Source organism: Lachancea thermotolerans (genome assembly GCF_000142805.1).
Source record: "Lachancea thermotolerans CBS 6340 chromosome E complete sequence".
Lineage (NCBI taxonomy): Eukaryota > Fungi > Ascomycota > Saccharomycetes > Saccharomycetales > Saccharomycetaceae > Lachancea > Lachancea thermotolerans.
In genome coordinates this window covers 124,575-145,063 of record NC_013081.1, presented here as the reverse complement: position 1 = coordinate 145,063, position 20,489 = coordinate 124,575, and the positions used below count along the sequence as shown (strand labels likewise).

The following is a 20,489-nucleotide window of genomic DNA, read 5'->3' as shown; positions in this document are numbered from 1 at the left end:
ACATTGTTTGCTTTTGGCTTTGCTGTGCTTCCCTTAGTGCGGCGTCTTCACAAGGCGTAAGAGCCGTACGTATCCGTTAGCATATTGACAAATACTCATTTATCACATGACACTTCAACACCATTTTGAGAGGACTTCGTTAAAATGTCTCAGGATGCCCGATCCTTAGCGCCGGAGTATATTACAGAAAACTCCTAACAAACAAAGATGACAAATTCAAGTTAGTAAGCGGGAGACAGACAAAATTGAAAAGGGGTTAGAGGCAGACGACGGTTAACTTATTTAAGGGTGAGTGCTCCTTGCGTAAATGCCTCTCGCTGATACGGTTTCAATTGAGTAACGAAAGCTAGTCAAATCTTAGCCCAGTACCTCACTTTTACAACCAACAATGCCACAGCCACCCAAGATCATTTATGGAGCATTCACCTTTGCGTCTCTGACACAAGAAGAAGCTTCCAAATTTGTTGATGTCTTGGAGAAATACAAGGTGGAAGAGCTTGATACTGCAAGAATTTACCCTGGTAGCGAAGAGGCCATTGGGAAATTTGAACTCCCAAAGTCATTCATAATTGATACGAAGGCCCGAGGCTTCGGCGAGGGCACTCTGACTAAAGAGAGCATAAACGAGTCAATTGAAGAGTCTTTCGGGCTCCTAGGCGTCGAAAGTGTGGAAATTTTCTACCTCCATTGTCCGGACCCAGCGACCCCTCTTGAAGAAACATTAGACGCTATCGATGCGCTCTATAAGGAGGGAAAGTTTAAGAAGTTTGGTGTTTCGAACTTTTCCCCAGAAGACGTCAGAAAAATCTACTCTTACAACAAAGAGAAGGGTTACGTGTTGCCCACAGTATACCAAGGAAATTACAACGCTGTTGGCAGAAAAATTGAGACTTCCTTGTTCCCCGTCCTTAGAGAGTTGGGACTGTCGTTTTACGCTTATTCGCCAATTGCAGGAGGCTTCTTGGCAAAGACGCCAGAAGAGGTTTTGGGAGGCAAGGGACGCTTCGACACGTCTAATCACGTCGGCGCACTGTACTCGAAGCTGTACAATAAGCCCCTGCTTATCAAGGGCCTGGGGCAATGGGGGAAAATCGCCGAGAAAGTTGGGATTTCTAGGGCAAGTTTGGCTTACCGCTGGGTCTACAACAACTCCATTCTCGATGGCAAATTCGGCGATGGTGTTATAATCGGAGCCAGAACCCCAGAATCCCTTGCTGAAAACATAGAGTCGCTAAAGGCAGGTCCTTTGGATCCTGAAGTCGTGAAGGAGATTGAAGAAATCTGGACTTTGGTCGAGAAGGAGGCGATCCTGGACAACTACTCTCATTAATCTGTGTCCCCCAGTCACTAGCAGAGTGCCGGGTCCCTTTTGTACTGAAAACCTCAGCTCAAAACTAGTTTATGACTAGCCGGTTTTTGCGAGCCTTTGATAACACCGTCAGAGTGAACTGGTCATTTTATAGTGATCAGCAGGAAAAGCGCCGCTTCCAAGGTATGATTGCCTTGCTAGTCTGCGCACTTTATAAGCTATATATCTAAGATCGACATGTCAGTTTTTTGAGTATTAAATTCGGATTTTAGACGATAACGGTGGCAGGCGGCAGCACCAAAGAACAATGCACCAAGGCAGATCAACAGCCTCTTCTAATATAATACTGTTAACATCTTATAATGATAAACCTTTTGGCCTGCCGCCAAGTTCAGTTAGTAGATGAATATTAACTTAAGCGAAGACGCGCCCTAATTGGGAACCACCACTCACCTGGCAGCCACTCTTTTCCAGAAACTGAACACAGAGCCTCGTATAACAGGTTCTTGTCAGAGTTTTCATCGTGTCGCAAAACCCTTGTCGCTCACAGAGGCAAGCCCTGAACATCACGTCAAGTCTTACTGTCACTTTCAAAATTTGGCTTTAACTTTCTAAGGACTTGAAATCAATATCCACATAACATCTCTTGTTGACTTAAATCTAGATTTTAGCCGCGATTGCGACAAAGATGTACTGAAAACCCAGTCACGTATATAACCGTTGGCTTGCAACAGGCTGATGTTCCACAGAGAATGTTGAGACGTCGCTATTTGAACTAATTCAAGAAAAACGTGGACATGCAAAAGGATAAAACTCAAGCTCGTCTCGCGGAGGAAGCGACAGGAAGATGTTTACAGTTTTTATCAGGAATTGGACGCTAGCTGTCCAAACAACCTGTAACCGCATTCAGAGCATGGGGCCAATTTTTCGTTTATGTGGCTGGGGTAAAAGCCGACTATCGCGAGCCAGATCAAGTATCCACCCTAAGAGTGTGCGCCTCTTCAAGCCCCTGACCGCTCTGCCACACCCCTACACTTCGTTATTCAAAAGAAAGATGAGTAAGCCGCGCAAGAGCTCTTGGACTTGTAGCTAGCTGTTTTCGTGCGGCAACACTCAAGATGCCACAAGGATCCCCAGCTGAATACTGCCCAAAATTACAAAGAATGTGTCACAGTTCGGCGTACGCCGAGCCGAAGACACCCATCCGCTAAACTACCAAGAAAAGGCTTCGTTACACTACCGGGATCTTAAAGGAGGGAAAAGCCAAACTTGTCATCACTGCTAGGCACATAAGTTTCTCTTCAGAACGGAATCAAATCCGATTGTTCAAGAAGCCTGGTGGGGCCAACAGTAGGCCTACCAGGAAAATGCGAATGCAGTGTTAAAAGTCCGCAATGCGGCACTGCCGAATTGTTCTCGATGATGCCTAACGTCTCTTGGGATCTGTAATCACTAATCCTGCGCACAGAAAGTGCTGGGCGGTTAACATCTTTCCAGGTTTCCTTGACTCGGCACGCTCCAACAAACTTCCAATGCAATTATCCCATCTCAAGCTGGCGTTAAAGTCATGGTCTCCATGACATCACTGCTACGCTTCGCATCACTAACTACTCGTGAAAAATTTTTGGTTATCGCCTAGGGAACTTATTTTTTTCAAATCTCAAGCTGCACGATATCTTTGAGTCACCAAGGTCATCGCAGGTATATATTGAAAACATTTCCCTTGACTAGAAGTTGTCACGTATAGTAGAAGCTTGTCAGTTGTGAGGGAACCAACACAAACAGAACAGGACCATAACACAAAGACGGAAACACCATGTCCAGCGTTCCATCTATTTACGAGTCCACCCAACCAACAACGTCGGCTTTCAACACGCCAGACTACAACCCACAGCTCGTGAAAGGCGTGGAGTCCGTTTTAGTGATCGGCTCCGGTGGTCTTTCCATTGGCCAAGCGGGAGAATTCGACTACTCAGGATCGCAGGCTATTAAGGCTCTGAAGGAGGCTAACAAGAGAACTATTCTTATCAACCCGAACATCGCGACAAACCAGACGTCGCACTCTCTGGCAGATGAAGTATACTACCTGCCAGTTACCCCCGAATACATCACTTACATCATCGAGCGCGAAAGGCCAGACGCTATTCTGTTGACTTTCGGTGGCCAAACCGGTCTGAATTGCGGTGTTGCTCTGGATAAGCTGGGTGTGCTGCAGAAATACGGCATCAAGGTTTTAGGAACACCCATCAAGACTCTGATAACCTCAGAAGACAGAGACCTTTTCGCCCAGGCGCTGAAGGAAATCAACATCCCTACTGCCGAGTCCTTCGCATGCGAGACTGTCGACGAGGCTTTGTCTGCTGCGGCGAGAGTTCAATATCCAGTCATCGTCAGATCCGCCTATGCTTTAGGTGGTCTGGGCTCTGGCTTTGCCAACAACGAAGGCGAGATGAAGGAGCTTGCGGCCCAGGCCTTATCTCTATCCCCACAAATTCTGGTTGAAAAGTCCCTGAAGGGCTGGAAGGAGGTCGAGTACGAAGTTGTCCGTGACAGAGTAGGAAACTGTATCACCGTGTGTAACATGGAGAACTTTGACCCTCTAGGTGTTCACACTGGTGACTCCATCGTTTTTGCTCCTTCGCAGACATTGTCTGACGAAGAGTTCCACATGTTGAGAACTGCCGCTATCAAGATCATTAGACACCTGGGTGTTGTGGGTGAGTGTAACGTCCAGTACGCGCTACAACCAGATGGTTTGGACTATAGAGTAATTGAGGTTAATGCCCGTTTGTCCCGTTCCTCTGCTTTGGCTTCGAAAGCTACCGGATACCCACTGGCCTACACTGCTGCCAAGATCGCTCTCGGCTACACCCTACCTGAGCTTCCTAACCCCGTCACTAAAACCACTGTTGCAAACTTTGAACCCTCATTGGATTACATTGTTGCAAAGATTCCTCGTTGGGATTTGTCAAAGTTCCAACATGTCAACAGATCAGTTGGCTCGTCAATGAAGTCCGTGGGTGAGGTCATGGCCATTGGTAGAAACTTCGAGGAAGCCTTCCAAAAAGCCATCAGACAGATCGACCCCTCCTTCTTGGGTTTCCAGGGATCTGACGAGTTCGGCGACAAACTAGATGACGTTCTCGCTAACCCAACTGACAGAAGATGGCTCGCAATTGGCCAGGCTTTGATCTACGAAGGCTACTCCGTCGAGAAAGTTCATGAGCTATCTAAGGTTGACTCTTGGTTCTTGTACAAGTGCATGAACCTTGTCGACATGTACAAGGAACTGGACGCCGTGAACAAACTCGAGGACCTCGACAAGGATTTGTTGACTAGAGCTAAAAAGATGGGATTCTCTGACAAGCAGATTGCTGTTTCCATTAACAAGGGCAGTGAGGCCAACGTGCACGAGCTAGACGTTAGAAAAGTCAGAAAGTCTTTCGGCATTGTACCTTTCGTCAAGAAGATCGACACTCTAGCCGCCGAGTTTCCTGCAAACACCAACTACCTGTACACAACTTACAACGCAACCAAGAGCGACATTGACTTCAATGACAACGGTGTCTTGGTTTTGGGTTCTGGTGTTTACCGTATCGGGTCTTCCGTCGAGTTCGACTGGTGTGCCGTGAACACCGCCAGAGCTTTGAGAGAGAAGGGCAAAAAAACCGTGATGATCAACTATAACCCAGAAACAGTGTCTACTGACTTTGATGAAGTCGACAGATTGTACTTCGAAGAATTATCTTTTGAAAGGGTGATGGACATCTATGAGTTGGAGAACTCCGAAAGCGCAGTTATCTCTGTTGGTGGCCAGCTTCCTCAGAATATCGCTTTGAAGATGCTGGAGAACGGTGCTAACATTCTGGGTACTAGTCCTGTTGATATTGACAGAGCCGAGAACAGACACAAGTTCTCATCCATCTTGGACACTATTGGCGTCGACCAACCTGAGTGGAGTGAACTGTCTTCTGTTGCAGAGGCAAAGGAGTTTTCGCAGAGTGTAGGCTACCCAGTTTTGATCCGTCCATCCTATGTGCTGTCCGGTGCAGCCATGAGCGTGGTGAACTCGGAGCACGAGCTGGAGACCAAGCTCACCAACGCCTCAGATGTTTCTCCAGACCATCCAGTTGTGATCTCGAAGTTCATTGAGGGTGCGCAGGAAATTGACGTGGACGCCGTTGCTTACAATGGTAAGGTTTTGGTCCACGCCGTTTCCGAGCATGTAGAGAACGCCGGTGTCCATTCTGGTGATGCTACTCTGATCCTTCCTCCTCAATCCTTGAGCGAGAGCATTAAGAACAGACTGTATGATATCGCGCAGAAGGTCGCCGAAGCCTGGAAGATCACTGGCCCATTCAACATGCAGATTATCAAAGACGACAGACACGCCGGCACTTCTTTGAAGGTTATCGAATGTAACATCAGAGCTTCTAGATCGTTCCCTTTTGTCTCCAAGGTGCTGGGATGCAACTTTATCGACGTCGCCGTCAAGGCCTTCTTGGGCGATGATGTGCCAAAGCCCGTCAACCTGATGTCCGAGGAGTATCCTTACGTGGCCACCAAGGTTCCACAGTTCTCCTTCACCAGACTAGCTGGCGCAGACCCCTTCTTGGGTGTTGAGATGGCTTCAACGGGTGAGGTCGCGTCTTTCGGCAGAGATGCCCTGGAGAGTTACTGGACTGCGATGCAGAGCACCATGAACTTTAGCGTGCCACTGCCACCTAGCGGTATCCTGTTTGGCGGTGACCTGTCCAAGGAGTATCTGGGCCAGGTCGCACATACAATCGGCACGCTGGGCTTCAAGGTCTACACAACAAGCGAGGACGCCAAGCAATACCTCCAGAAGTACGTGCCCGCGTCGTGCGAGGTTGGAATCATCGAGTTCCCCAAGAACGACAAGAGAAAGTTGCGCGAGGTGTTCCAGCACTACGACATCAAGGCCGTCTTCAACCTGGCCGCGAAGAGAGCCGAGTCGCTGCAGGACGTGGACTACGTCATGAGAAGAAACGCGATCGACTTTGCGTTGCCACTGTTCAACGAGCCCCAGACCGCGCTGCTGTTTGCCAAGGCTCTCAGCGCGAAGGTGGGCGAGAAGCTCAAGATCCTAGAGTCCCAGGACGTGATCGTTCCGCCAGAGGTGCGCACCTGGCACGAGTGGATCGGCCAGAGACCCATGTAGCGTGCCAAAGGGAACGGCCGTCTGCGTCTCGAGGAGTGTACAATAAAATATCTATATATGTGCGTGTATACCTGGTCTTGAACCAATAATAGAGGAGACTGGGTGCAGCAGGGAAGCAACGGGCGCAGGCGCTCTCAGTGTTTCCCATGTTGTGTAATTTCGTTTGACTCACGTGACGCGCACCCACCCGTCTGGCATGGTTGCTCATCTCTGGAATTTCCAGAGATATACAACTGCTGTTAGCCAAGAACAAACACAGTGGAATGAAAGAGAACAGCACGATGCACAACATTGACCCGTACGAATGGCAGCTTGATCAGGCACTACTCGCAAACGCTTCGCAGGCCGCACCTGCGGGGGCAGGCGCCTGGTCCGATCGCGCTATGCTCGAGCGCAGCACGAGCGCGGAGCCGCTGCCAAAGCTCGCCCCACTAGCAGCGCCTGCCAGCGATGGCAGCAAGCGTGCACTCGAGTATGATGGTCGCCAAGAGGCGCCGAGCGTAACGCCCGGCAAGCGCACGCGGCGCGGAAGCCAGGGGGACACCTGAGCCATGTGACCAAGCCGTTGAGCTGTTCGCGCCGTGCGCTTAAGTAAGCACGTACGTGACAAACACGCACGTGACTAACAGCTTTTCTCTCAGTCACGCGCCTTCCATGCATACGTCATATACACGTGTCTGTTACCTAGCGCAACCGCCGTATCTCTCTTTCGGCATATTGTAACCCGAGGCGTCTTCCGCATATGCTCGTGGTTACCCGTCCGGGAAATTTTTTTTTTAGGGGACACTTCAAGATCGTGAGTATCTTTCGGGTATTATTCAAGGAAGTGGGAAAAAGGCAAGATGTTATTAATATAGGCGATATAAGAGGCCAGTGCGGAAACGAGGCGACAAAATACCAGGCTAGTCGACCAAGTTTAAAACGAGTCGACCAACAAGTGGTATAAAAAAGAACCTGTCATTAGGTGAAACCAAGAAGCGAGAGATCACACGCTTCAGGTAGGGGTTTAAAGAATACCAGAAGAGCTAGCAGAGAAGCAGGCAAACAGAAAGAAGCTGAGAAGCAGGCGAGCAGAGAAGCAAAGAAGCAGAGCAGCAGAGAAGCAAACAACGATGGGAGCGTGCATGTCAAAGTCGACAGACGGGCCGCCCGCGAAAGGCGGCGGCACGGCCGCGGCCAAGCGGAGCCGCAGCCAGAAAATAGCCAAAGGTGCGAGGGCCGCGGAGGAGAAAGAGGCGGCGGCCGGCGCGGGCTCCGGAGACAGGTCGCAGACGGGCCACACGACGGACTCGAGCTCGGGCGCGGAGGAAAAGGCCGCGACGAGCGCCAAGGGCGCGGCGCCGGACCGGCCGCGGTTGGGCGGCGCTGTGCCAGACAATAGCAAGCGGCAGCAGTCAGTAGTATCGTCTAACAGCGGCGGTTCCACGGGTCCATCCATGGGCTCGCTGTCGAAGTCTGGCGGCGGGTCAACGGACTCGAACCGCGCGCTGAAAGTGCTGCTGCTGGGCTCCGGCGAGAGCGGCAAGTCCACAGTGCTCCAGCAGCTCAAGATCCTGCACCAGAACGGCTTTTCCAACGAAGAGCTGTTGGAGTTTAAACCCTTTATTTTTGACAATATCATCGAGACTGGCAAAGACATCATCAACGCGCGTCTCAAGTTCCACGCAACGCTGGAGCCCGAGTCCGGTCTCTCAGAAGAGGACCTCCAGGGTGTCCTGAACTTCAACACGCCCGGCGCGCAACTGCAGCAGTTCCCGGCAGACCTGCAAAAGACACTGTCAAATCTGTGGTCGCTGCCCTCTACACAGGAGCTCATCACCGGCGAGCACAGGTCGTCCTTCTACCTGATGGACTCGGCAAGGTACTTCATGGACAATCTGCCCAGGGTTGCTGCCGAAAACTACAAGCCAACCGTCAGGGACGTGCTTCTGTCCAGGAAAAAGACCTCCGGTATCTTCGACACCTTGGTTGAAATGGACTCGAATCTCAAATTGCACATATACGACGTGGGCGGTCAAAGAAGTGAGCGCAAGAAGTGGATTCATTGTTTCGACAATGTTACGTTGATCATCTTTTGCGTTTCGCTCTCTGAGTTCGACCAAACCCTGCTAGAAGACAAATCACAAAACAGACTAGAAGAATCATTGATCTTGTTTGACTCTGTTGTTAACAGCAGGTGGTTTGCGAGAGCGTCAATAGTTTTGTTTTTGAACAAGATTGACGTGTTCGCCGAAAAAATCCAGCATGTTCCTCTTGAGAGGTTCTTTCCCGACTACACAGGTGGCCAAGACATCAACAAGGCTGCTAAGTACATTTTGTGGAGATTTGTTCAGCTCAATAGAGCCCACTTGAACATATACCCACACGTCACACAGGCCACAGACACTTCAAATATCAAGTTGGTGTTTGCAGCCATCAAAGAAACCATCTTGGAGAACAGTTTGAAGGATTCAGGAGTATTATGAAAAAAAAAAGAGGCATTGAGACTTAGCTTTGACATTAAGACAATAGGGTTACGTGCCCAAGGGGAACCGTAAAAGAGTGAAAAGAAACATTTAAAAGTAGAAGAAGGGGGAAGGGGCACTTAATCATGATCACTATGCGTAAGGCTACTCTATGAAAATGCTGCAACGAAATCAATCCGTGGACTGGCTCCACGTATTTATCCTTAATTATTGACGACAAACTTTCCAAATTAATATCAAGCCAGCTCCTAGGGAGCAGGCACCCCGAGTTCGTCAGATGCACGACCCGACCAGGACAGCTGTATTTCTAGCGAAAATCCCTCTATAGATTTATTATTTTTACTGGCATCTTACTAAAACCCTTCACAGGTATTTATCAATATAAAATAAGACCGATGCTCATACATGTGAAGCAGCCTTTCTAAAGGGCCAAGATACCAGTGACCTTGACCGCGACCCTGACTGACAGCAGAGTTTTCCCCGGCTATCTGTAGGGAAGTAAGATCCAGGGAAGGGCCACGGTACTCCAAGTCTTCGTGTTTGTGCGGAAGGCAGGGATTGTTGATGAAAATCTCTAGTCCAGCCGGTTCATAGAATGGAGGCACCATTGTTATGTAGTCTTGATCGTGCACAACTCTGAAATACCCCTTCTGGAACATCACCTCACCTTCTTCCACAGATAAGTCATGTATGCGTTTGGTTTCAAAAAGGTCATCGACCCATGCCCTGAGCGCTCCATTGAAAATATTTGGTGACGCATAAGTCAGTAGGAGAGGTTCGTAGCCTCTCAGTTTCAGTTCAATACCAGCGAGACTAGCCACAGCAGCACCCAAGGAATGCCCTGTCACCACAAGGCTGTAGTGGGGGAAAGCTTTGAAAATCCCTTCTATCCGATCAAAGAATTGCGAACTCAGGGTGTTTAAAAACACATTGAAGCCTCGGTGCACGAAGCACCCCTCACATTCTCGTATTCTTCCACTTTCAATCCACTCGTCGTAAAAGTCTTTAGAGCATGGCATATAAGGCACAGGGTATACAGCGAAATCACTGAGCCAGTCTTGATTTGTTGTTGATCCTCTAAATGATAACACCACAACTCTCTTTTCATGGTCAACTGCTAGGTACCCCGTACCAAGTTCTCCACTCTCAGCCAATATGACAAGCTCCACTATTGTCCGCTCGAGAGTCGGATTATGGTCTTTGTTGGAGCAAAACTCTAGCTTGGATGGACAGCCTCCACCTTTAAAAGATAGACCTGTATTTAGCTCATTGGATGTTATGCAATAAGTCAAAGCGCACATCTTGCTAAAATAAACAAGACGTTCGTACAACTCTTTTGTGATTGTGACATCTTCGAAATGCCCAGCTTCATGCGGCCTAATCAAGACTGTATCATTCATTTTCCATTGATTTGGAACATTTGAATTGTTTTCGCTAGCCACAATGTGGCTGGATTCGATAAAAATCGTATTATGCAGAGCAACCCCGTAGCTAACATTGCTTGCATTGACTAGCGTGTAGGCCTGGAGGAATAAAAAAATGACGATAACGATAGCTTTGGGATATATGTTCATTAATAAATGCCTTGTTCACGCTCGCAAGGATATGCGACAATGCTGACGCAGAAAAACTTTCCAAAAAAGGGCGTGAAGAAGAAATCCCAAAAGCCTAGCTTTGGTTTGTAAACCTCAAGCTTTTTATGCTTAAGACACGCAGATTTCAATATTGAAATTTTGTGACGTTAAGCGGCGAAACTTTAGGATAATTAAAAAAAGGTGATAAAGGCTCTTAATCCACGAAACTCTCAATAAGCACATTGACCAATGTTGCCGCTCCCCACCAAGAGCACATTAGAATGCCGACAAGTTTCCTTTTATCTTCAAGCAAGGAGTCAAAAGTGCGAACACCGCAAAATGAAGACAATAAAAACAGATTTTGAATGATGATGAAGGATACCGATACCATAAACTTGAAATCCACTCCCGAGCTATCTAGCGAAACTGACCTAAGGATCCAGGAATTCTTCTCATTGGTCCCTTCGGTATTTATAAGCATTGCCACAAAGCCGCTTAGCCCAATACCTATCAGCGAGTTGAGCAGAATTCCGCCGAAACAGGCACTCAGGGAGATGAAGAAAGATCTCGAAGCGTGCCGGGACGTTTCTTCCGTATCTTCCACCTCGTTTTTACGGTAAAGCTGACACATAGCCACGTTGGACATTAAGTCACTGATAGAGTTTCCCCATGAAAAGATGGTGAGCCCTAGAACAGCCTCAGAGACCGAAGTAAACCTTTGATAAACTTCCATCACTTCCACGAGAGCATTTGCTAGCGTAGAAATCCACAAGATAGAATTGAGTATCCCAAAACTATTGAAGAGTATTATTATAGCCTTTTCCGCATTTAGTAATCGCTTTAGCTTGCGGTCGTCGCTGCTATGGTCCTCGTTCAGAGAGAATCTATTGTACTTTTTGGCCGCCAGTTGGAGAAAGGCCACAGATACAAGAAGAGCGATTGCTGTAATACCAGCGGCAAGTAGGTAATACCAGCGTAGAAGAATACCCGCTAAAACCCAAAGTAACACTAAGGAGCTAGATGGAGCAAGAAGCGCTTGAACGAGCAAAAGCATTAGCTGAGCTCTCTCTAGTTCTATGAGGTTGCTGGGCGTTCTGTCGAATTGTAGTATCTCATAATACTGAGGACAGGAGAAACGCAACAAGACGGTGAACGGCGTCGTGGCCAGCGCTAGAGCTTTCGCGCTAAGAGATTTGCACCCAAATCCAAGTAGCTGAGGCGCGAGAAGGAAAAATGCGCCTTTCCTCAGACGCTGCAGCCGCTTAATTGCAATTTTGCTGTACTTAATAGGTTCAGCCAACAAAGCCTGTCCTGCTTCAGAGATATCATCGCTATCGTGAAACGGCTGGAAAGTAGACGGAGAAGATTGCACCGGAGACGCAACATTATCCAAAAAAGGCAGCCTGCTTGCGCTGGGCTCTGTTATAGGGCGGGGCGACACAAACGTCGTTCCCGGAATGTCAGATCTGAGTGTTTGGAGCGTAATTGCATCATCCGGTGAACTCGTTGATCTTTCCATCATTTCGTAAAGTGCACTGTAATCCATTGCGCTTAGTATGTTGAACTTGTGCCCGGAATCTGCACCAGAAGAAAATGCCCCGGCCGTCATCTCGGGGAAGGCTTCTTCGGGGCTATTCCAGTCAGTGTGATTGGCGTCGTCCGAGGTAGGCTTAGAATATCTAACACCAGCCTTAGAAGCAATGTACGCAGCATATACGCCCATCATAAAGACACAGTTTAGCAACGTAACCTCGTTTTGCAAGCATACGTAGAGCATCATCAACATAGCCACGAGAATAAAGCCGAGGTCCCGAGTGACATGCTGCCTCTGCTCGGGCTCCAGGCCAACACGCGCTTTGGACATTACTATGAACACCGCGCCTTGTACCACGCACATAATAAAACCACAAGACCCTAGAACTTCGCCCACCGACAAAGCTGCGGCATTCGACGAGGTCCAGCTCATGAAGTTAGTGAAGAGGTCAGGCGATGAGTTGCACCATGATAAGAGAATTGCAGCTAGTAGTCCCTTCTGGGCGCTGCCTTTCCTTCCATTTGAAATGTTTGATACCGCTGGGCAAAGATAGTCAGATGCACATATTCCTAGAAGAACGAAGCATAGAGACAGGTACAGAAGACTCGAAATCACAAACTGCACATTTAGCTTTGAATCTAAGTACAGTAATGAAGGATGCACAAGTCTAAATAACCAGTTTTCGGCTTTTTCATGCATTGCGCTATTCTTGGGCGATGAGTTCAAAGCCACGTACAAGTTTCGATGATCTTACAAGCTAAAATAAGGGACGCTTCTCAAACAAAAGATTCATTGTCAGGCACTGCCGCTAGACGGGATCGCTGCAGGACAATCAAAAGATGTGATTAAACTCTATAGGAACCTATAAAACAACGGTTTTCAAATTAACCTTGGTACTGCAACTTCTCAGCTGGGTAGGAAGCACCGACCTCCTGAATAGAGAGAGCAGCTAGCCATTGACCAATGTCGACAGACTGGTCAAGGTTCTTACCTTGAGTCAGGCCAGCCATGAAACCGGCGGCAAAGGCATCACCAGCACCGTTGGTGTCGACAATGCTGTCCTTTGGCAACGCCTTGACAGGGCGGGTGGCGACGTCGTTCGCAGACACAATCACAGTAGGTTCCAGACCGTGAGTGAAGATCACAGTTCTGGTGGTAGAACCTCCTAGAACGTGCTTGGCAATTGAGGCCAGGTCGTCCTGCTTGCAGTCAAGACCGAAAGCCTCGGCGTAGGCAGCGGCCTCGGACTCGTTCCCGATCACGTAGGTGGTGTATGGCAAGACCTGCTCTAGGGCGGACTTGAAGAACTGGGGGATGAAGGGAGCGCTCAGGTTCAGCACAAAAGGCTTGCCGGTAGCCTGGGCGTGCTTGCCCAACTTGACAATGGCCCCTGGCGACACCGTTAGATGGAACCCGCCGATGTAGAACAGCTCCGCTTTCTCGACCACGTCCCAGTGCTTGTCTAGGTGGTCTGGAGTGAAGTGGTTGGCCGCACCCAAGTCGGTGACCAGCGATCTGTTGTGGCCAGTGATCAGGGCAGCACACTTACCGGTGCCGACCTTGCTCTGCTCCTGGTAGTAGGAAACGACGCCAGCAGCTTCATTCTCCGCGAGAAGCTTGCTGGAGAACTTGTCCTGGCCCACAGACCCGAAATAGCCCACCTTGCCCGCGCCCAGCACGTAGGCAGCGCCTCTGGCGGTGTTTTGCGCGGCGCCTCCTGCGATGAACTTAACATCTGGGAACTGCAGTAGCTCGTCGAAGATGGCCATCTTAGGCTCGTTTGAGCTCGCGTCCACTAGGATAGCATCGTTCTCCTTCAAGCTGTACTTGGCCAAGTAAGCCTCGTCCACAGTGGCCTGGATGTCCAGAAGAGGGTTTCCCAAACACACCAATTTAGGGCTAGCACTCATTTTCAGTTGTTATCGACGTAGGTAGCAGAATCCAGTTAATCCAAGCGCAGAAACCTTGGAGTCTTCGAATTAAATTCTGACGAACTGGTGCGCATGTGCTCATTTTGTCCCGATTGGCCTTCGACAAATTTTCCAACCTACCTTCGTTTCACATGTTCATCAAGGCTCAGTAAGTAGTTCACGTGGAATCAGCAAACGCCAAGAACTCCGACTATCATCGGTTGGTTTTCGTTTAAAGCCGCAGCCCCCAACAATTGGATAGAGACCATTCAAAAGTTTTAAAAGACTGTACTCAGAGGTGTTGTGTGGATCTTAGTTGACAGTATTTTCGCGAAAGTATTTTCGAAGCTACCCATGGAAGACCCATTCTTGAAGTTCTCGCCGTTTGCCGGCAGCGACAACCTGCTTGTGCGCCACTCCCTAGAGATCATCGGATCTTTCCTGGTGTACCAGGTGGTTCTGAGCAGGTGGCTGGTGCCCCGCGTGAATGCGCTCGTGTTCGGACGTCACTACACCGAGCTCAAAGATAAGGACGCGCGGCTCAACTTCGACATCCATACTGTGTCAATGTTCCAGTGCGTGGTGAGCTTGGGGCTAACATGGCCAATCTTGTTCCAGCCGCTCTCGTTGAGCATTGTGTCCTACCAGGACTCGTACACGTCGATGATATCTGCCATTACGTGCGGGTACTTCCTGTGGGACCTGTATGTGTGTTTAAAGCACTTCTCGCTGTTTGGGATCGGGTTTCTGGGCCACGCTATGGCGTCGCTGTACGTGTTCGTGCTGGCGCTGCGTCCATTCTGTCAGTCGTGGGTTGGAAAGTTCCTGATCTTTGAGGCGAGCACCCCATTTGTCAACATCAATTGGTTCATCAGCCAACTGTCGCGCACTTCGTCGCGTCCCGTGGTACCAATGTGGTTCAATGCGCTCAACGGACTACTCTTGATTGGCACTTTTTTCGTGGTCCGCGTGCTATGGGGGTTCACCGCCATTGCAATTTTGTGCGCCAAGTTATGGGAGGCACGCAAGGTGCTGCCTACGTGGATCCCCACAACTGTGATTACTCTCAACCTGTCGCTGGACGCTCTCAACCTGTTCTGGCTCAGCAAAATGATCAAAATTGCCAAAAAGATGGCGAGTGGGTCGAAGCAAAAGGGCCACTGATTTTGGAGAAGGTCTAGACGGTACAGCAGCTGTTGCAATTCGTTCCGGCACATGTATCGGAAAGACCAGAAGCTGCAAAGCAAGCGGTGGGCCAACCACAGCAGTTATTTTCGCCTCTGCCAGGGACAATGCGAGACTCAGGCGACCAGAGAGAGGTTTTCGCTCCTTTGGAAGCAGATAGATATAGTAGTGAGCTTCTGAGGGCGACCACGATCGCCTGGGGGCCTGGCAGGGCCAGGTTGCTCTATAGGACCCTTCCACGCGGTTCTTTGCGTACATAGCGATATACTTGGACAATCAAAACTAACTAGCACAAATACATTAACAAAACTCACTAACTACTTGATGACAACTGCCCAAAAACTTCGACAATGTCTCTTGTGGAAAGTATTCAGAGGACGTTTGATCGCCCAAATATGCCATGGAAATCCATTGTAACTGCTTTCACGCTGGGCCAGTTCTGCTTCGAGACGTACGTGACGTTTCGTCAGTATCGCACTTTGAGCAAGAAGCAGCTTCCTAAAGTACTGGAGGGCGAGATTGAGGAGGAAACCATGCAGAAGGCGGAGAAGTATTCGCGAGCCAAAGCCAAGTTCTCCATCTTCTCTGACGTTCTGGGTCTCCTGCAAAACCTTTGTATTTTAAAGTTCGATTTGTTGCCCCGCTTTTGGCACATGGGTCAGGCGCTCGCGCAGAAGCTTCCGCTAAAAGTTGCTGCGGGCTCTACAATTGGCCAGAGTTTGCTGTTCTTGACGGTGCTCACCAACATCTCCTCCCTTCTAGACCTCCCACTCTCTTACTACCAGCACTTTGTCTTAGAAGAGAAGTTTGGCTTCAACAAGCTGACGCTGAAATTGTGGATCACTGACAAAATCAAAGGCACTATTCTGAGCGCTGCGATCGGTTTGCCCTTGCTGTATGCCTTCTTGAAAATCTTCGACGCTTTCCCCACGAACTTCTTGTGGTACATCTGCTCCTTCATCCTGGCAGTGCAAGTTCTAGCAATGGTGCTGGTACCTGTCTACATTATGCCACTTTTCAACAAGTTCACGCCACTTGAGGACGGCGAACTCAAGAGCTCGATCGAGGCTCTGGCTAAGCGCGTGGGCTTTCCACTCGATCAAATTTTCGTGGTGGACGGCTCCAAGCGTTCATCCCACTCCAACGCCTACTTCACTGGTCTGCCCTTCACTAGCAAACGTATAGTTCTCTATGATACTCTGGTCAAGGACGCATCGGTGGACGAGATAACCGCCGTTTTGGCACATGAGATCGGCCACTGGCAAAAAAATCACATTCTGCGCATGCTTGCGTTCAGCGAGGTGCACATCTTTTTCATTTTCTCTCTCTTCAGCGCTGCTTACCAAAACAAGTCGCTGTATTCTGCATTTGGCTTCTACGTGGGCAACATTGCATCAACTAAGCCCTCGATCGTGGTCACCCCTCAGCTACCTATTCTGATTGGGTTTATGCTGTTCAACGACCTGCTCCAGCCCCTAGACTGCGTCTTGAACTTCGGCATCAACCTGTTTTCTAGACTGCATGAGTACCAGGCAGACGCCTACGCTAAGAAGCTGGGCTACACCAAGGACCTTTGCCATGCTCTAATCAACCTGCAGGTCAAGAACCTGTCGACCATGAACGTTGATCCATTGTACTCGAGCTATCACTACTCGCACCCAACCTTGCCCGAGAGACTGGAGGCTTTGGACTACGCTACCGAGAAGAAGGAAAAATAACTGAAAACGCCAGCGTTTCCTGAGCATCACGCTCTATCGGCGATCGCTGTGGCACGCGGACTTTGACCTGAGACTCTATAGGGCCAATAAACTTTGACCGTTGACGAGAGGCGCAAGTGGGTGCTTTGCGCGATTCCTCGCCATTCTCAGACTAGTCGGCTTGTAAACGCGCTGTCTAATTGCAGCTTGTCTACGCTCAGCATTTAGTGTTATATAATTCATTAACTCTTCTTATGCACAGCAGTAGAAACAAGTACAGAAAGCACAACAAGCGACGTGCACGCTCTTACCAGGACGGGCGTCCACTACGTTGTTTTCATTTTACTAAAGTCCAACTTGCGTGCATTCTTGTCCGTTGCCAACGGTGCGCTGCAGTCACGAGCATCAGCCCCGTTCGCATCACAGCTAGAAACCGCGCATGGCGTCTGCACCCAAAAAAGCCTACAGCGCAGTAGGTTCAAAAATGACAGGAAGTTGCTTGAAGGCTGCGAAGCAGCTCCGAATCCCAATCACTTCATGGTTTGCGGCTTTGCTCGCGTTTGTTTACGCGTTCCATTGCATACCGAAAAAGTTCGGATCTCGAAGAATTTGACAGATTATTGTCTCGTCAAGATTTTAACGAAAGGATTAGACTCCAACTGAGCAGTTGACCAGGCAGGTTCTAGGAAGCTGTAAAGTGATCGTGGTATATCTTCATAATGCAGGGCTGGATTTACAGTTCGCCGTTCCCCGCGCTGAACCCGAAGGTTAGATACAAGACAGCATTAGAGAGAGCAGGCTTCGATGTGAATTTTCATGACAAGAATAAGCCCAGAGAAGCACATGGCAGTGTTTTGCCCGCTGGCAGGCATGTAAGTGAGGGCGGCAGAGATGTTTTCGGAACGCGGTCGGCGCCAAACCTGGCGCAGACGGCCCAACGAGCAGTTAGCGAGCGTGATCCTCGAGGGTACCAGAACGCCAGCGCGCTCCGTAGCCCTCCGCATTCTCCGTTTGTAAAGGAGAGATCTGCCCCTGCTTTGCAAGAGCACTATAAGGTGCGCAGATCGGATGAGTCGAAGGGCGCTTTCAGCCCTAGAGTAGGTCAGCCACAAGAAGGTCGCAACTTTGCGAGCGCGGGTTCGCACAAGGCGTCACCACAGCCAGCGGCTTTTCCCCAGCTGCGGAAAGACTCCCAGTCAAGGGGGGCTCTCGATTCCAGGTTCCAAAGACATGGGTCTCGGACTTCTCCGGACCGTGCCTCCCTTAAGAGCGCCAGAACACGGGGATCGTCAATCTCCCAAGGCCGGTCAGCTGGCGAAGGTAGCTTCCAAGTTTCCAGCGCTCCTCAGGACCGCTTTTCCGCTAGCGAGACTGCGAGAAGGGGACCGGTAGCCCGTCAAAGCCCAGCTTCAGCAGCTGGGGCTGCGGGCAAAGAATCTCCAGTCTCTCAAGCTCGCCTCTCCACCGAGGACTTGGGAAATAGGCAATCTTCAGTTTTTGACTTTGAAAACCAGCGAAACTCTCCAGCTGAACGCAACTTCAGATCACCAGACATTGACCCCGTTGAGCGCAGCTTCAAGCAACTCACACAGAATGATAATGACAGTTTCTCTTCTCAACAAGAGCGCGAGTTCACGCCCTATGCACGGGACTCTTTCACGTCAGTTAACCAAAGTGACGAAGTCTTCGAGGACGCGGCAGATATCGATGACTTCAATGAGAAGGGCGATAACGCCTCAAAATGGAATTCGATTATGCGTTTGAGCAAGGCTCCTGAGGACTCTGTCCAGGAAGCTGCGCCTTTAGACCGCGATTCGACTAACGAGTATGTGGATGCAACACCGCGCACCCGCCCCACAAGTACAAGCAGCATAAGTTTTACACCAGTTGCTGAGTTGCATGTTAACCTTTCACCAAACAGACCCACGGAACAAACAGAGTCCATAAATTCTGCCACAGATGCCCCAATTTCGCAAGCCGAACCAATAGGGCTTGAAAGAGAGAGCTCGGCAAGTGTTTCAGGTGTTTACGACATAGATCTCGCGTCAGGGCACACCGATTTGTCGCAAGGCGTCCCACAATTCTCCATACAACCCACTTATCATTTCTCTGAAGAAAATGTGGGTAGAGAACAAGAACTCAGAGAAGAACAGGAGGTCGACACTGAAGAAGGCACTGCTCAAGATCCAACGGCAACAGTTAAGTCGTCGTTGCAGGTGGAGAGGCTGCTTGCGCAGCTGGACAACGTTTCTCTAAACAGAAATCTATCTGTTGGAAATCGGCGCCACTCACCTGGAAGCAGTCGCTTCAAAAAATCAAGTGCTTACTTGTCTGGGTTTGTTTCTAATCCTGCAGCCACAGGCATAGATGCGAAGTTGCAAACGGGCATAGCGAGCGGTGATGACCAACAGTTCACGCCTCAAGTTCTTTCTGTTGCCGAGGATCGGGCGCATGCCTTGTCTGGAGAAATTTCCCCAGGTTCAGATGATTCTCCCCAGTTCTATCATATCCGGAGACAAGACGAACCTAGGCAAGCAGACCACAGAGAAAGCGACATGACAGATTTCATGCGTCCATCGCAACAGTTGACTGAGTCCTTGAAAGTTCCAGTCATTCAGCCCCTACAGCTGTACCAACTGGAAAACACCGCTGAAGCACGCGCCGAGACCGCGAAACCAGAAACAAAACAAGAACCTCACCGGCTATCTAGCTCGTCCAGCCTGGTTGAGGGGTCTCAACCAGCTGAGCCACCGGTGCCTGTTTTCAAATACCCACCTGGCGAGGGCCCCTGCCGTGCATGCGGCCTCGAGGTGACTTCCAGACGCATATATTCCAAGAAGGCCAACGAGCTGTCGGGACAGTGGCACCGTCCCTGCTTCAAATGCATAAAGTGCGAGCTCACTTTCTCGAAGAAGGTCGTTTGCTACATCCTTGACGACGAGCCGTACTGTCAGAGGCATTTCCACGAAACCAACAACAGCATCTGTCGGATTTGCCAGGGTTTCATAGAGGGAAAGTGCCTTGAGAACGACCGTGACGAGCGCTTCCATGTCGACTGTCTCAAGTGTTTTCGCTGTGGCGAGTTCATCTGCGAGGACTACTTTTTGTTCAACAACGAGCTCCCACTTTGCGCAAACCACGACATTGAGGCTCTCAAGCTCGAGTCTTTTGGCAACATGGGGCAAAATAACACAGTTTCCAAGAGGAGGACTCGCATCATCAACTTCACCTGAGAAGGCTCTCAAATATAGCTCCCCGACACATTGTAACACTACCTACGTTTTTCGGCATGATGTATAAAAACTTATAAAGCACACAAGATTGTCATTCAAGGCACAGAAGGCGCGGAGTAGTTGAGTCTTGCGGCTACGAACAAGCTGCATGAAACCAATGATCTGCAGCGAACACTTCCTGAGAATGCTCGTTCTAAGGCCTGGTTTGTTTGTTCTTGAGAAACAGTGATGTGCGAAATTTTTTGAAAGTTTGAAAATCAAAACAAGGAGCACCAGCACAATAGCCAAACAGGTAAACACATTAGTCAACACAGAGGTTCTGAGGCAAACAGAAACCGAGGAATCGGTTCGGAGTCGAATAATAAAAGTACCTGCAGAAGATTTGCTTCTCTTTAGAAAA

At 49.4% G+C, this 20,489-nt stretch overlaps 10 protein-coding genes across 10 annotated transcripts; 7 read left to right on the top strand and 3 right to left on the bottom strand.

The window, feature by feature from the left end:
* Positions 1–388: 388 nt before the first annotated feature.
* Positions 389–1,330, top strand: KLTH0E01474g (aldo/keto reductase family protein; the record flags this gene model as incomplete). The annotated part of the gene is made up of 1 exon (XM_002553507.1): positions 389–1,330. One exon carries the CDS (start codon positions 389–391, stop codon positions 1,328–1,330), a length of 942 nt encoding a protein of 313 aa, XP_002553553.1.
* Positions 1,331–3,125: 1,795 nt separating this feature from the next.
* CPA2 (carbamoyl-phosphate synthase (glutamine-hydrolyzing) CPA2) lies at positions 3,126–6,491 on the top strand (the record flags this gene model as incomplete). The annotated part of the gene is made up of 1 exon (XM_002553506.1): positions 3,126–6,491. One exon carries the CDS (start codon positions 3,126–3,128, stop codon positions 6,489–6,491), a length of 3,366 nt encoding a protein of 1,121 aa, XP_002553552.1.
* Positions 6,492–6,754: 263 nt separating this feature from the next.
* Positions 6,755–7,039, top strand: KLTH0E01430g (DUF5137 domain-containing protein; the record flags this gene model as incomplete). Its single annotated transcript, XM_002553505.1, has 1 exon — positions 6,755–7,039. One exon carries the CDS (start codon positions 6,755–6,757, stop codon positions 7,037–7,039), a length of 285 nt encoding a protein of 94 aa, XP_002553551.1.
* A 564-nt stretch (positions 7,040–7,603) lies between these two features.
* Positions 7,604–8,956, top strand: GPA2 (guanine nucleotide-binding protein subunit alpha; the record flags this gene model as incomplete). The annotated part of the gene is made up of 1 exon (XM_002553504.1): positions 7,604–8,956. The coding sequence occupies one exon, from the start codon at positions 7,604–7,606 to the stop codon at positions 8,954–8,956; it is 1,353 nt and encodes a 450-aa protein (XP_002553550.1).
* A 353-nt stretch (positions 8,957–9,309) lies between these two features.
* LIH1 (putative lipase) lies at positions 9,310–10,530 on the bottom strand (the record flags this gene model as incomplete). Its single annotated transcript, XM_002553503.1, has 1 exon — positions 9,310–10,530. One exon carries the CDS (start codon positions 10,528–10,530, stop codon positions 9,310–9,312), a length of 1,221 nt encoding a protein of 406 aa, XP_002553549.1.
* A 214-nt stretch (positions 10,531–10,744) lies between these two features.
* On the bottom strand, positions 10,745–12,763 carry ECM27 (Ecm27p; the record flags this gene model as incomplete). The annotated part of the gene is made up of 1 exon (XM_002553502.1): positions 10,745–12,763. One exon carries the CDS (start codon positions 12,761–12,763, stop codon positions 10,745–10,747), a length of 2,019 nt encoding a protein of 672 aa, XP_002553548.1.
* Positions 12,764–12,948: 185 nt separating this feature from the next.
* On the bottom strand, positions 12,949–13,974 carry ADO1 (adenosine kinase; the record flags this gene model as incomplete). The annotated part of the gene is made up of 1 exon (XM_002553501.1): positions 12,949–13,974. The coding sequence occupies one exon, from the start codon at positions 13,972–13,974 to the stop codon at positions 12,949–12,951; it is 1,026 nt and encodes a 341-aa protein (XP_002553547.1).
* A 354-nt stretch (positions 13,975–14,328) lies between these two features.
* On the top strand, positions 14,329–15,138 carry TDA4 (Tda4p; the record flags this gene model as incomplete). The annotated part of the gene is made up of 1 exon (XM_002553500.1): positions 14,329–15,138. The coding sequence occupies one exon, from the start codon at positions 14,329–14,331 to the stop codon at positions 15,136–15,138; it is 810 nt and encodes a 269-aa protein (XP_002553546.1).
* A 371-nt stretch (positions 15,139–15,509) lies between these two features.
* On the top strand, positions 15,510–16,877 carry STE24 (zinc metalloprotease; the record flags this gene model as incomplete). Its single annotated transcript, XM_002553499.1, has 1 exon — positions 15,510–16,877. One exon carries the CDS (start codon positions 15,510–15,512, stop codon positions 16,875–16,877), a length of 1,368 nt encoding a protein of 455 aa, XP_002553545.1.
* Positions 16,878–17,575: 698 nt separating this feature from the next.
* PXL1 (Pxl1p) lies at positions 17,576–20,089 on the top strand (the record flags this gene model as incomplete). Its single annotated transcript, XM_002553498.1, has 1 exon — positions 17,576–20,089. The coding sequence occupies one exon, from the start codon at positions 17,576–17,578 to the stop codon at positions 20,087–20,089; it is 2,514 nt and encodes an 837-aa protein (XP_002553544.1).
* Positions 20,090–20,489: the final 400 nt, after the last annotated feature.